The sequence below is a fragment of the Choloepus didactylus genome, chromosome 3, assembly GCF_015220235.1.
Source record: "Choloepus didactylus isolate mChoDid1 chromosome 3, mChoDid1.pri, whole genome shotgun sequence".
Classification (NCBI taxonomy): domain Eukaryota; kingdom Metazoa; phylum Chordata; class Mammalia; order Pilosa; family Megalonychidae; genus Choloepus; species Choloepus didactylus.
Window position 1 is genome coordinate 168,016,542 of NC_051309.1, and position 15,983 is coordinate 168,032,524.

General features: G+C 38.5%; 1 protein-coding gene across 1 annotated transcript; it reads right to left on the reverse strand.

Annotated features, from left to right (window-relative positions):
• Window positions 1-7,316: 7,316 nt before the first annotated feature.
• On the reverse strand, window positions 7,317-15,325 carry FGG (fibrinogen gamma chain). Its single transcript, XM_037830868.1, has 10 exons — window positions 15,178-15,325; window positions 15,033-15,077; window positions 14,663-14,846; window positions 14,461-14,554; window positions 12,804-12,934; window positions 12,365-12,498; window positions 11,292-11,476; window positions 9,544-9,821; window positions 8,050-8,216; window positions 7,317-7,537 (listed from the first exon to the last, which is right to left on the reverse strand). Exons 1-10 carry the CDS (start codon window positions 15,253-15,255, stop codon window positions 7,523-7,525), a joined length of 1,311 nt encoding a protein of 436 aa, XP_037686796.1. The 5' UTR covers window positions 15,256-15,325; the 3' UTR covers window positions 7,317-7,522.
• Between the last annotated feature and the right edge of the window lie 658 nt (window positions 15,326-15,983).

The following is a 15,983-nucleotide window of genomic DNA, read 5'->3' on the forward strand; positions in this document are numbered from 1 at the left end:
TTAATGGCCCTGGTTGCTTTGTCTATTAGCATTTCAATAACCCATTAGATCTCTGAGGAGGGCCGTTTTTTTTTTTTTTTTTTTTAAATCCTTTTTGCTTTTTCTAAAACAATTACTCTAAGAAGCTCAATACAGAAAGCTTCAAAGAATTGAAATTTGGGCACGTCAAGTCAAGAGCAGAACTAAGACAGCTCTGAGACAAAAGGCAATAATCCAGTGGCTGAGAAAATTCACTAAACAACACAACTTCCCAAGAAAAGGGGGGTGTCCGCTCACAGCCACCATCCTGGTGGACAGGAAACACTCCTGCCCATCGCCAGCCCCATAGCCCAGAGCTGCCCCAGACAACCCAGTGTGACGGAAGTGCTTCAAATAACAGGCACACACCACAAAACTGGGCGTGGACATCAGCCTTCCCTGCAACCTCAGCTGAATGTCCCAGAGCTGGGAAGGGGGAGCAGTGTGAATTAACAGAGCCCCATTCAGCCATCATTTGAGCAGACTGGGAGCCTCCCAACACAGCCCAGCAGCCCAGAACTGCCCTGGGGGGACGGCACTCACCTGTGACATAGCACAGTCATCCCTCAACAGAGGACCCGGGGTGCACAGCCTGGAAGAGGGGCCCACTTGCAAGTCTCAGGAGCCATACGCCAATACCAAAGACTTGTGGGTCAGTGGCAGAGACAAACTGTGGCAGGACTGAACTGAAGGATTAGACTATTGCAGCAGCTTTAAAACTCTAGGATCATCAGGGAGATTTCATTGTTAGGGCCACCCCCCCTCCCCGACTGCCCAGAAACACGCCCCACATACAGGGCAGGCAACACCAACTACACACGCAAGCTTGGTACACCAATTGGGCCCCACAAGACTCACTCCCCCACTCACCAAAAAGGCTAAGCAGGGGAGATCTGGCTTGTGGAGAACAGGTGGCTCGTGGACGCCACCTGCTGGTTAGTTAGAGAAAGTGTACTCCACGAAGCTGTAGATCTGATAAATTAGAGATAAGGACTTCAACTGGTCTACAAACCCTAAAAGAACCCTATCAAGTTCAGCAAATGCCACGAAGCCAAAAACAACAGAAAATTATAAAGCATATGAAAAAACCAGACGATATGGATAACCCAAGCCCAAGCACCCAAATCAAAAGACCAGAAGAGACACACCACCTAGAGCAGCTACTCAAAGAACTAAAGATGAACAATGAGACCCTAGTACGGGATATGAAGGAAATCAAGAAGACCCTAGAAGAGCATAAAGAAGACATTGGAAGACTAAATAAAAAAATGGATGATCTTATGGAAATTAAAGAAACTGTTGACCAAATTAAAAAGATTCTGGACACTCATAGTACAAGACTAGAGGAAGTTGAACAACGAATCAGTGACCTGGAAGATGACAGAATGGAAAATGAAAGCATAAAAGAAAGAATGGGGAAAAAAATTGAAAAACTCGAAATGGACCTCAGGGATATGATAGATAATATGAAACGTCCGAATATAAGACTCATTGGTGTCCCAGAAGGGGAAGAAAAGGGTAAAGGTCTAGGAAGAGTATTCAAGGAAATTGTTGGGGAAAACTTCCCAAATCTTCTAAACAACATAAATACACAAATCATAAATGCTCAGCGAACTCCAAATAGAGTAAATCCAAAAAAACCCACTCCGAGACATATACTGATCACACTGTCAAACATAGAAGAGAAGGAGCAAGTTCTGAAAGCAGCAAGAGAAAAGCAATTCACCACATACAAAGGAAACAGCATAAGACTAAGTAGTGACTACTCAGCAGCCACCATGGAGGCAAGAAGGCAGTGGCACAATATATTTAAAATTCTGAGTGAGAGGAATTTCCAGCCAAGAATACTTTATCCAGCAAAGCTCTCCTTCAAATTTGAGGGAGAGCTTAAATTTTTCACAGACAAAGAAATGCTGAGAGAATTTGCTAACAAGAGACCTGCCCTACTGGAGATACTAAAGGGAGCCCTACAGACAGAGAAACAAAGACAGGACAGAGAGACCTGGAGAAAGGTTCAGTACTAAAGAGATTCGGTATGGGTACAATAAAGGATATTAATAGAGAGAGGGAAAAATATGGCAAACATAATCCAAAGGATAAGATGGCCGATTCAAGAAATGCCTTCACGGTTTTAACGTTGAATGTAAATGGATTAAACTCCCCAATTAAAAGATATAGATTCGCAGAATGGATCAAAAAAAATGAACCATCAATATGTTGCATACAAGAGACTCATCTTAGACACAGGGACACAAAGAAACTGAAAGTGAAAGGATGGAAAAAAATATTTCATGCAAGCTACAGCCAAAAGAAAGCAGGTGTAGCAATATTAATCTCAGCTAAAATAGACTTCAAATGCAGGGATGTTTTGAGAGACAAAGAAGGCCACTACATACTAATAAAAGGGGCAATTCAGCAAGAAGAAATAACAATCGTAAATGTCTATGCACCCAATCAAGGTGCCACAAAATACATGAGAGAAACATTGGCAAAACTAAAGGAAGCAATTGATGTTTCCACAATAATTGTGGGAGACTTCAACACATCACTCTCTCCTATAGATAGATCAACCAGACAGAAGACCAATAAGGAAATTGAAAACCTAAACAATCTGATAAATGAATTAGATTTAACAGACATCTACAGGACATTACATCCCAAATCAACAGGATACACATACTTTTCTAGTGCTCACGGAACTTTCCCCAGAATAGATCATATGCTGGGACATAAAACAAGCCTCAATAAATTTAAAAAGATTGAAATTATTCAAAGCACATTCTCTGACCACAATGGAATACAATTAGAAGTCAATAACCATCAGAGACTTAGAAAATTCACAAATACCTGGAGGTTAAACAACACACTCCTAAACAATCAGTGGGTTAAAGAAGAAATAGCAAGAGAAATTGCTAAATATATAGAGACGAATGAAAATGAGAACACAACATACCAAAACCTATGGGATGCAGCAAAAGCAGTGCTAAGGGGGAAATTTATAGCACTAAACGCATATATTAAAAAGGAAGAAAGAGCCAAAATCAAAGAACTAATGGATCAACTGAAGAAGCTAGAAAATGAACAGCAAACCAATCCTAAACCAAGTACAAGAAAAGAAATAACAAGGATTAAAGCAGAAATAAATGACATAGAGAACAAAAAAACAATAGAAAGGATAAATATCACCAAAAGTTGGTTCTTTGAGAAGATCAACAAGATTGACAAGCCCCTAGCTAGACTGACAAAATCAAAAAGAGAGAAGACCCATATAAACAAAATAATGAATGAAAAAGGTGACATAACTGCAGATCCTGAAGAAATTAAAAAAATTATAAGAGGATATTATGAACAACTGTATGGCAACAAACTGGATAATGTAGAAGAAATGGACAATTTCCTGGAAACATATGAACAACCTAGACTGACCAGAGAAGAAATAGAAGACCTCAACCAACCCATCACAAGCAAAGAGATCCAATCAGTCATCAAAAATCTTCCCACAAATAAATGCCCAGGGCCAGATGGCTTCACAGGGGAATTCTACCAAACTTTCCAGAAAGAACTGACACCAATCTTACTCAAACTCTTTCAAAACATTGAAAAAAATGGAACACTACCTAACTCATTTTATGAAGCTAACATCAATCTAATACCAAAACCAGGCAAAGATGCTACAAAAAAGGAAAACTACCGGCCAATCTCCCTAATGAATATAGATGCAAAAATCCTCAACAAAATACTTGCAAATCGAATCCAAAGACACATTAAAAAAATCATACACCATGACCAAGTGGGGTTCATTCCAGGCATGCAAGGATGGTTCAACATAAGAAAAACAATTAATGTATTACAACACATTAAAAACTCGAAAGGGAAAAATCAATTGATCATCTCAATAGATGCTGAAAAAGCATTTGACAAAATCCAACATCCCTTTTTGATAAAAACACTTCAAAAGGTAGGAATTGAAGGAAACTTCCTCAACATGATAAAGAGCATATATGAAAAACCCACAGCCAGCATAGTACTCAATGGTGAGAGACTGAAAGCCTTCCCTCTAAGATCAGGAACAAGACAAGGATGCCCGCTGTCACCACTGTTATTCAACATTGTTCTGGAAGTGCTAGCCAGGGCAATCCGGCAAGACAAAGAAATAAAAGGCATCCAAATTGGAAAAGAAGAAGTAAAACTGTCATTGTTTGCAGATGATATGATCTTATATCTAGAAAACCCTGAGAAATCAACGATACACCTACTAGAGCTAATAAAGAAATTTAGCAAAGTAGCAGGATACAAGATTAATGCACATAAGTCAGTAATGTTTCTATATGCTAGAAACGAACAAGCTGAAGAGACACTCAAGAAAAAGATACCATTTTCAATAGCAACTAAAAAAATCAAGTACCTAGGAATAAACTTAACCAAAGATGTAAAAGACCTATACAAAGAAAACTACATAACTCTACTAAAAGAAATAGAAGGGGACCTTAAAAGATGGAAAAATATTCCATGTTCATGGATAGGAAGGCTAAATGTCATTAAGATGTCAATTCTACCCAAACTCATCTACAGATTCAATGCAATCCCAATCAAAATTCCAACAACCTACTTTGCAGACTTGGAAAAGCTAGTTATCAAATTTATTTGGAAAGGGAAGATGCCTCGAATTGCTAAAGACACTCTAAAAAAGAAAAACGAAGTGGGAGGACTTACACTCCCTGACTTTGAAGCTTATTATAAAGCCACAGTTGCCAAAACAGCATGGTACTGGCACAAAGATAGACATATAGATCAATGGAATCGAATTGAGAATTCAGAGATAGACCCTCAGATCTATGGCCGACTGATCTTTGATAAGGCCCCCAAAGTCACCGAACTGAGCCATAATGGTCTTTTCAACAAATGGGGCTGGGAGAGTTGGATATCCATATCCAAAAGAATGAAAGAGGACCCCTACCTCACCCCCTACACAAAAATTAACTCAAAATGGACCAAAGATCTCAATATAAAAGAAAGTACCATAAAACTCCTAGAAGATAATGTAGGAAAACATCTTCAAGACCTTGTATTAGGAGGCCACTTCCTAGACTTTATACCCAAAGCACAAGCAACAAAAGAGAAAATAGATAAATGGGAACTCCTCAAGCTTAGAAGTTTCTGCACCTCAAAGGAATTTCTCAAAAAGGTAAAGAGGCAGCCAACTCAATGGGAAAAAATTTTTGGAAACCATGTATCTGACAAAAGACTGATATCGTGCATATACAAAGAAATCCTACAACTCAATGACAATAGTACAGACAGCCCAATTATAAAATGGGCAAAAGATATGAAAAGACAGTTCTCTGAAGAGGAAATACAAATGGCCAAGAAACACATGAAAAAATGTTCAGCTTCACTAGCTATTAGAGAGATGCAAATTAAGACCACAATGAGATACCATCTAACACCGGTTAGAATGGCTGCCATTAAACAAACAGGAAACTACAAATGCTGGAGGGGATGTGGAGAAATTGGAACTCTTATTCATTGTTGGTGGGACTGTATAATGGTTCAGCCACTCTGGAAGTCAGTCTGGCAGTTCCTTAGAAAACTAGATATAGAGCTACCATTCGATCCAGCGATTGCACTTCTCGGTATATACCCGGAAGATCGGAAAGCAGTGACACAAACAGATATCTGCACGCCAATGTTCATAGCAGCATTATTCACAATTGCCAAGAGATGGAAACAACCCAAATGTCCTTCAACAGATGAGTGGATAAATAAAATGTGGTATATACACACGATGGAATACTACGCGGTAGTAAGAAGGAACGATCTGGTGAAACATATGACAACATGGATGAACCTTGAAGACATAATGCTGAGCGAAATAAGCCAGGCACAAAAAGAGAAATATTATATGCTACCACTAATGTGAACTTTGAAAAATGTAAAACAAATGGTTTATAATGTAGAATGTAGGGGAACTAGCAGTAGAGAGCAATTAAGGAAGGGGGAACAATAATCCAAGAAGAACAGATAAGCTATTTAACGTTCTGGGGATGCCCAGAAATGACTATGGTCTGTTAATTTCTGATGGATGTAGTAGGAACAAGTTCACTGAAATGTTACTATATTATGTAACTTTCTTGGGGTAAAGTAGGAACATGTTGGAAGTTAAGCAGTTATCTTAGGTTAGTTGTCTTTTTCTTACTCCCTTGTTAGGGTCTCTTTGAAATGTTCTTTTATTGTATGTTTGTTTTCTTTTTAACTTTTTTTTTCATACAGTTGATTTAAAAAAGAAGGGAAAATTAAAAAAAAAAAAGAAAGAAAGAAAGAAAGAAAAACAAGGAAAAAAAAAAGATGTAGTGCCCCCTTGAGGAGCCTGTGGAGAATGCAGGGGTATTTGCCTACCCCATCTTCATGGTTGCTAACATGACCACAGACATAGGGGACTGGTGGTTTGATGGGTTGAGCCCTCTACCATAAGTTTTACCCTTGGGAGGACGGTTGCTGCAGGGGAGAGGCTAGGCCTCCCTGTATTTGTGCCTAAGAGTCTCCTCCTGAGTGCCTCTTTGTTGCTCAGATGTGGCCCTCTCTCTCTGGCTGGGCCAACTTGAAAGGTGAAATCACTGCCCTCCCCCCTGCGTGGGATCAGACACCCAGGGAAGTGAATCTCCCTGGCAACGTGGAGTGTGACTCCCGGGGAGGAATGTGGACCCGGCATCGTGGGACGGAGAACATCTTCTTGACCAAAAGGGGGATGTGAAAGGAAATGAAATAAGCTTCAGTGGCAGAGAGATTCCAAAATGAGCCGAGAGATCACTCTGGTGGGCACTCTTACGCACACTTTAGACAACCTTTTTTAGGTTCTAAAGAATTGGGGTAGCTGGTGGTGGATACCTGAAACTATTAAACTACAACCCAGAACCCATGAATCTCGAAGACAGTGGTATAAAAATGTAGCTTATGAGGGGTGACAGTGGGATTGGGAATGCCATAAGGACCAAACTCCACTTTGTCTAGTTTATGGATGGATGTGTAGAAAAGTAGGGGAAGCAAACAAACAGACAAAGGTACCCAGTGTTCTTTTTTACTTCAATTGCTCTTTTTCACTCTAATTATTATTCTTGTTATTTTTGTGTGTGTGCTAATGAAGGTGTCAGGGATTGATTTAGGTGATGAATGTACAACTATGTAATGGTACTGTAAACAATCGAAAGTACAATTTGTTTTATATGACTGCGTGGTATGTGAATATATCTCAATAAAATGATGATTAAAAAAAAAATGGTCAATAACATACACAATGTATCTACCCTTAGGAAACAAAATGTTTATTGAAATGGCATATAGAAAAATTATCACCAGCATAAAACTATTAGTGGAGTTTTCAACATGGGTTCTTTCTACTCTTAATGCGATGTGTGGCTTTGCAAGTCCGTTGTCCCATAGGAAAAATATTGTAGTTCTCTATTTAGATAAGTCCTTTAAAGAAGCAAATCACTTTTGAAATGGTCTTTTAAACATCTCCAGCCTATGACCAAAACAAAAAATATATAAAAATATATAAATCTCTCCATTTAAAAAGAAGAATTAAAAATGGGGCAGTAAACACAAGGAAAATATTAGGCATTTGAAACGCTAAAATGTACTCTTATTTTATTAGTATGTACTAAAATGCTCAGGAACTAACACAAACCAAAAAATAATTACCAAGACTGACCATTACAAAACATGACAGTAGTTTTGTTATTATATATTTAGAAACTATGGCAGAATGTTTTTTCCTCAAAGAAACAATTATAACAACTGAGTTCAATAATTTGGAATACAGTCCAAAATGAGTTTTAATTTTCATTGAAGGGTAAACATTCTTAAAAGACTTAAAATTAATAAATATAGTAAGGGAAAATAGGAAAAAACTTTCTGAAATTTTCTGATATTATGTGGGTCAACAGAAATTAACATGGTAGTTATTCTCTGCAAATAATCCTAGCGTAAAGTGATTTCGTCATATTCTATATCAACATGGTGCTCTTGTCCAACCTGTTTGGCTCCCCCCACGTGTTGCTGCTGTCCTCCAATGGAGAGTCTGTTTAATGGGATGATCTTCATGACAGTTGTCTTCAGGGAATACCACCGGGATTTCCAAGTGGCCCAAATAATGCCATTATCATAACCGTTAGGAGTAGATGCTTTTGAGTAAGTGCCACCTAAAACAAGACGCAGATGTACATATTATTGCTCTTGAATTTCCTTACCTCAGCAAGTCTATAACGAACTGTCTATGGTGATGTCCAACTAAAACTATTCTAGGATTCCCACAATCACAATTTACAATAGAAATGAATTCACTCTTAAACAAACTCTTACATCTGTATTGTGCTTCTCTCCCTAAATTTAGCCACCCTGATTCAGCTGTTGTGGGCCACCTTTCCTCAGGCATGCCATAGTGACAGGAACCACAAGATTCTTGCTCAGGTGATCTCACATCAGTTGAAAACAATTTTATGGAGATTTGAATCAAGTATGAGGGACTTTAGAAAATGGTTCTGGAATTTTATTTTAAATCTCCATTTAAAGTAAAGGAGAGATTGATTTGCCTCCTCCTAGTCACTGAGCACCAGATCTCATGCCATTTTGTAAGAAGTCATCCATGTCCAATATTGGAGAGTACCAGAGTTCACCAAAATAGCTACCCTGATCATAGAGATTAAGCACTTTCCCAAAGCTTCCTCTAATTGTGGGCTTTGTAGATGTAAAAGACAAGTTAGATTTCTAAAAAAAAACTGTGAAAACCAAAGGGAAAATGTAAATAGTCTTTGGCAGGATTCCAAGTTAGCAATTCTTTAGGTTAGTGCCCTGAGGAGGTAAGGTTGATCATCAGTAGATGAGATGAGTAGCCATACTATCCGATTCTTGATGGATCTTTTAACATCAGTGACATTTCCACCTATAACTGTTGGATAGTAAGTAAAACCAACCTTCAGAACCACTTCAGCTCTATAATAAACTATAGCCTACCCTTCCATCATAAAATAAGTGTTAAGTCTAGCCTACACTCCCCAGCCTCTCTTCTCCTCTCAAGCTTTCACATACTACTCTCCTAACCAGTTTTTCCCTACTCTTTCTTCTATTCTTCCAGCCATCTGCTCACTGCTCACTGTTTATACATGACACATTGATATTGGGAAGCTGAGCCAGGATAATGTGCTAACAAGTAAAATGTGGTAGTTCGTCCATCCAGATCATAGGTATGATATGTCTACAGGAGATACCAGAACTCACAGTGACAACTCTGATGGTGGTAGTTATAGGCACAATGACAAACCACTAGAGATTCTGCATGAGGTGGATTTCTTGTAAGGGGGCCTATTTTAGGTGTAAGTTTGCCATGATCCTCTGTTGCCTTCAAATAAAACACCATGTGATAAAAGCTACACTATTTTCACTAATTATTTCTCACCTCCTTCTATCTATCTATCACCTTTTGTAAAAATATAAATCATACATAGATTTAGAAATCTGAGAAAGCCATACCTTGGTAATAAAATCCATTGAGGTGGCCAGCATGGCACTTGTTCATCCACCAACCAGACCCATCCTGTTCAGCACAGTTGCCATCAAACTTATCATTGTCATTGTCCCAGGTACTGAACTGCATGCCATTGTGGGATGTATAAAACTTGTCACTAGGATCATCACCAAAATCAAAGCCATCAAAGGCGTCGCCAGCTTCTCCACCAATGAAGTATGCATATGTCATGCGGTATTTGTCAGCCTCAGGTGCCACCCTGAATGTGGAGTAGTCTGCAGTGCTGGGAAGAAGGGAATGGAAACATCAATATCCTGAGCTTCATCAAGGATCTCAGAAGTTCCCTCTTCCACAGGAGTTGATTGGCAGATTTAACTGGGCTTCTTAAGACTGAAATATGCTCAGTGAGTGGTACTTTCTGCAAATTTGGCAAGAAGCAATGTATGTGCTTACAAACACCCAGGATGGGTCTAAAAAGATTCCAGGGTATCCTAGTGAAAACTAAAAGCTTCACACATTAGAATATCTTTTGCGTATAAGATTCTAATATCAAATCAACATGGTTGGATGAATCTGATTGATTTTGCATTTTCCACTTTTATTTAAATATTTAGCATTGTGCACACAGTTAACAAAGACCATGACAATTACCTGACAATTAGTGATCATTAATTAATGCGCCAACCAAACTAGAAGGAGCTACAGCACTATTAGCCATTCATACTACCTGAAAAGTGAAGTTCTAAAGGGAATTTTCTTCCATAAGGTAGTGCAGAAGTGAAAAGAAGAACTTTTGAGAGTATCAAAGAAAAGAAGTGGCCCCTGTGTGGCCCACAAAACATGAACTGTAGACTCAAAGTGAGATTCTCCCACAGAAAAAAAAATGTGAAAGAAGGCCAGAAGTCTGTAGCGAAGGAAGAGTGAACTTTGGTCTATGAACAGAGTGTTCCATAAAATATGTAGCTTTTTCCCTTGATCTCCAGGTCTTAGGAAATGGGAGACATTCTCATAGAAGAAAGTCGATTGACTATGGTACTGTTACTGGCTAAAAGAAAAAAAAATAACCTGCCAGGAGACAGAAAGTATTTCTTTATTCTGTAGACATCCAAAAGGTTTGGATATTTTTCTGCACTTTAATTAGGTATGCAAAGCTCAAAGACCCCATATAGCTCTGAGAGTAAATAGAGTGCTATCTCGCCAAAGGAGTTAGCTAATTTAATTTTAAGGTAGCCCATGGATTGGTATGAACGACTGGACCTTAAACCACTAGGAAATCTAAAGAAGCTGGATTAGCTTTTCACTCAGTAGAGTGGAGAAGAGGGTAAGTTCTAGAGTCAAACTACCTGAATTCAAATCCCACCTCTGCTATTTACCAGCAATGGACCTTGAGCAAATTAAAAGTGGTATCAATAATAGTACCTCCTCCATCAAATAGTTCTTTGGGTTAGATTAGATTATAATTTCATGTTCAATTTCAGCTTCATATTAAAATCTCAGTAAATATTAAGTATTATTCTGAATGGTTGCAGGGTGAGCTCAGAGATAGCAAATTTGTACAAAAATACCCAGATACACCATGGATAGGAGCTAACTCTTTGGGACTCGCCAAGAACCAAGTTGATTCCTGGGAGAAATGATCAGATGAGCTTTTTCCATTTGATAGGCTGTCTTGCCACTGGCCTATTGATGGCTGGAAAGTGTACATTCCAGACAGTCTCTACCATAAAAAGTTAAAGTCCTTTCTAAAAAGTACCTGGTTCTGCCAGTCCAGTCCTCCAATTGTACTCTTAATGCATATGGGAATGCAGACTGCGTGCTTATCAAATGGATCTTCTCATTTCCCAGCCAAAACTCTGTGGTGCCAGTAGGAGACAGATGTCCAAACCCTTCTTTATATTGAATCCAATTTTTTTTGAAATCCAAACTGCCATCAAGTCTCTAAGTACACAGTTATATGGACAAAAGGAGATGGAATGTTATCAGCAGACATAAAGAAAATGTTATACACATATTATTTGATATATTGGGAATAACACTCTATCTTCTCATAAGTGACCTTGGGCAAGCTGCCTCAGTTTCCTCATCTTTGAATTAGGTGTTACAATGCTTACTTGTTAGAGCTGTTTAATGATAACATGAAAGAATGTAAGAGAAATACTTAGAAGAGTGCCTAGCACATGGTCAATTCTAAATTAATGGTAGTTTTAAAGAGACCTACAGGACTTCAGACTCCAATACAATATTGTGATTCTTGTGCTGCTTGTGGAGGATCAACCAATTTTTCAACATGTGTCCATCGGCCAAAGCTTCCATCACTTACTCCTTCTGAGAACCCCCTGCAGTAGTAGTTGTAATGGTGATAGAAGGTAAGGGAGCCAGGATCCACAGTGGGTGTTGGCAGCTGTCAGAGGCAACAAAGGGCCCTTGTCTTGGAACAGCACAATTGTATTCTCTAGGGGCCTTTGTCTTCTTGTGATGGGCAGCCTTAGGCCTTGATCAACCTGACAAAAGAGGTCCCTTCTATTTCTGCATCACTGTGATGCTGTGATTATGTGCTATCAGGAATCTACATCAGAAATGCTAGCTTAGTGTAGAGTACAGACTCTGCCTGGGTTCCAATCCTGACTTTGTTACTTCTTGGTTATGTGACCTTGAGCAAGTTCCTTAACTTCCTGTGTCTTAGCTTCCTGATCTGTAAGTAGGGATGTTGTGAGGGATGTAGGGATGTTGTGAAGGTTTGATGACTTAAAGTGTTTAGGAAAGCATCTGGCATGTGGCAGGAACAATGTGGGCATTTATTAAATACAAAAAGTGAGGAAAAAATACCTTCTGAATCACAGTCCATCCATTTCCAGATGAATCAATTTCACAGTAGACTAAGAACTTCTGCTTAGCCTTGAGAGGTTTGATAAAGTAAAGCCCACTCTCTTTGGCTCCCTTGTTTGCAATTTCTTGACAATCTGAAGAAGGAGAAGAAGAAACTTTTACTGTGGTTTGAAAACCAGGTTAAAATATCTCACCCTTGAAAATGAGCTTCTAAACACGTTTCAAACTATTCATTAATTAAGGAAGTATTTTCTTGCTTTCCACCTCATCATTCCTTTTAAACAATTTTTAGCCACTCAGGAAAAGTCCAGAAAATGGGAATCTTTAGATTTACAGTCCAGACACCTTCCAAATTCCTATACATTCCAATACATACAATATTCTTTATTTTGAATGTTGGCTTTGGTGAACATAACCCCAATACAAATCTTTAACTTACCTTTCCCAGTTGTTTCATATATTTGTACTGTATCTTTGCAAGGTTCCTGACACTTTGCTTCCAGCTGGACTGCCTTTTGTTTCAAGTTATTGATCTTTTGGTTATTTGAATTATATATATCCAGCAAAAATCTACAAGCAAAATAATAAGACAACAGACTGTTTGCTTCAGAGGAGTAATTCTGAGTTTTCTTTAAAAAAATACTCCCTTATTTTCCCAACCATTACTTCCTGATAAATTATTTTAATTACCCAATTCTTGGGAAAATTATAAAATTATGCCACTAGATTGAAGAAAATAAAAATTCTAAATTTTTTGGAAAACAAACAAAAAAAGTTCAATTGAAACAAATACAATTTTGACCTGAATTTTTTCACCTAGAATGGGGACACAGTCTAAACTACGAATACAAACAGCAAAATTCTTGTCAATAAACAAATGCCATTGCACAGTGGTCATTCTGATTTTTATACCTTATGCAAAAGGGGCTCAGATAACGATCTACATAAGTGATGAGCTTGGCTAATAGGGAATATTATCTCAATGAATAAGCAGCAAGAAAGTCTCTGTTCAATAGTTCAGATGTGCTGAAACATAATTCCTTTTCATTTGTGGGTCTACTGAGAATCAATTTATGGGCTTCGATCTGTAACTTAGATGGCAAAAGTATATGGGGCAGTGTCTTATATAAAATAAAACATTTAATGTTTCTATTCACATAGCTTCAGAAAAGGAATTAAAAATCCTACTTTGTATGTATTCAGAAATGATAGAAAACTATCTATAATACACAAATTGTTGTATCTTTCTTTGAGATAAATAAAGGTAGACAAGCTATTTGACCATTAGTTCTCTAGTATGCCTTAGAAAGTTTTTGCACAGTAGTGTCCTTCAGCTTCAATGATGGCCAAAGCCAATACAAGTTGTAATCATAGAAATAATCACAAAAGTAATAACAACAGCCCTCTGATATCAAAAACAGGAGAAACTCCTTCTGGGCCACCATTGCTCTCATTTTGTCATGCTACTTTGAGATCAAATTGGGGAAAAATTGAGGAAGAAACCAAAATTGTATATGAGACCCTATTTGAGAAAGTTTATGAGGCCCTGGGAAGCTGTTAATAGAGACATCTTACTTAGTGAAAATAGGAGATGACATAATTATGGGTTCATTGCATCATGATTAACATGTAGTTTCACAATGTTTGTTAAATTTAGTCTCTTAAGACATGTTTTTTTTTTATTTTGCTCCACCTTCAGTATGATTTTTACTTTAGTAGCCAAGACCCTTCCTATGACTCTGCTTTCTAATAACTTATACTGATTTGTTAACACTTTTATAGAGAATTTTATTTTCAACATTCAAATTCCCATCAATTTGAATTTACTTTGTAAGACAAGTGGGGAGGATGGAAGAGAACACTTTGATAAGGATGGTCATAATAGCTTTTGCAGACATCTAGGCTACTTCTCTCCCACAGGATTATTAAAAAGCAAGTACAATACAATAAATTCATATTACATGAAAACATTAACTGCACTGTGTTCAAGATAGGCATAATGCTAACTGGATGTTTTAAACGGAAAAATAAAAAACATAAAAAAATTATTACTTTTCACCGAAACTTGGAATGTTGAATAAAGACTAAATGCTTACTGAATACTTGAGTCGTGTGTTAAAATTGTGGCTTCATATTTCAAAAGTTCTTCTATCATTTTCTTGGAACTCTGAGTAGCACCATCTACCTTATCTATAACATGGGGTCAGGAACATAAAAATATTTAAGCAAGTAGAACAGCAAAAATAATAACAGAACTTCACAAATTATTCTCTCGGTCAGTAGCCTTTAGTTTCTCACTTGGTTTTGATGGTGCATCAGGATCATCGATGACCTGGATTGCTTTGATCAGTTCTCTGGCTTCTGAAGTTTTGTTTTCGGCTTGACTTAAGATGTCTTCCAAAGCCTGTAGATCCTTGTCCACTTTGGCTTGGTAAGTAGACAGAAAATCTGCAACGCCGCAGGTTGTTGGGCAATAACTACCCTGGAAATAGAGCAATAAAATGTTTAAAACTCTTGATTAACGCTACACCTAAAATTTATTAATAAAAATAGGTAAAACCGAGACTATTTTTTAAAAAATGTTTAAAGTGCCAAATAACATTTGCAAGAGATTTCTATGTGCCCCGTTTCCAGTTCAAACACAAAGCCAGAAACAAAAGCTACTTACAAATCTTTCATCTAAGATGCAGCAGTTATCTCTGGTAGCAACATACTAGAGGAAAAAAATACAGAAATTTCAGTGCTCATCATGTATTTTCTTATCATTCAGCTTTCCATTTAAATCAAATAGGTTTTGTGAACAGCACACTTACTGCCAGGCATGTTGAAGAGAGCAATAAAAGAGTGCAGAGGTAGAGAATTACACTCCGGGGGTGCAAGGACAAACTCATGGTGCCTGGGATGCCCGGTACTCCGAGCCCTGTATGTCAGCGCTGTGGCCCTCGGCCTCCCGGAGTCCCCTTTATGTCAGCTCCGCGGATGGATGCGACTGCTAGTGGCTGGCGCAGGTCACGGGACCTCCTTATCAGCAGAGCGGGGAGGTCTTTCCCGACTTTTTTTTTTTTCCCCCTTCATCCAGGCCCCCAAAATGTGCTTATTCAGGTTCCCAGATTTTGCACACCGGTTTAAGCTCCTCCTTTTTGGCCCCTTGGTAAAACCTCTCTCCTCTGAAGCCAAAATCATCTCCAAAGGTTCGTGAAGCTCTAGCTATTGCTAACGAGGAGGGGAAGGGGCCCGGAGACTGCATGATGCAATCCCTTCCAGTACAGGGCCGGGAGAGCAAACAGAGGATCTGACCTCGACCAGACCAAACCCAGCCGAATCTTAAAGTGGAGCAGCGTGCCGTAACCCAAATTACAGAAAGTCCTTTCTTAGCCTAAGGATGAAATAACATAATGATTTTTAACCTGTCCGCTGTGGCAAGAGGAGACTTGGCCTTTGCCCATGACCCAGTGTGTCAGTATTCCCAGTAATGACACTGGAAATTTATTCCTGCTCCTCTGTGTTGACCGTTTTTATGGGATCCCAGTTTTCGGTGAGCTTTTGAGCTCAGCTCTTTCGTTTGTCTGGAAGAACCAGTTGGCATGCCACCCCATGTGTCACAGAGGGGAAAAGAGGA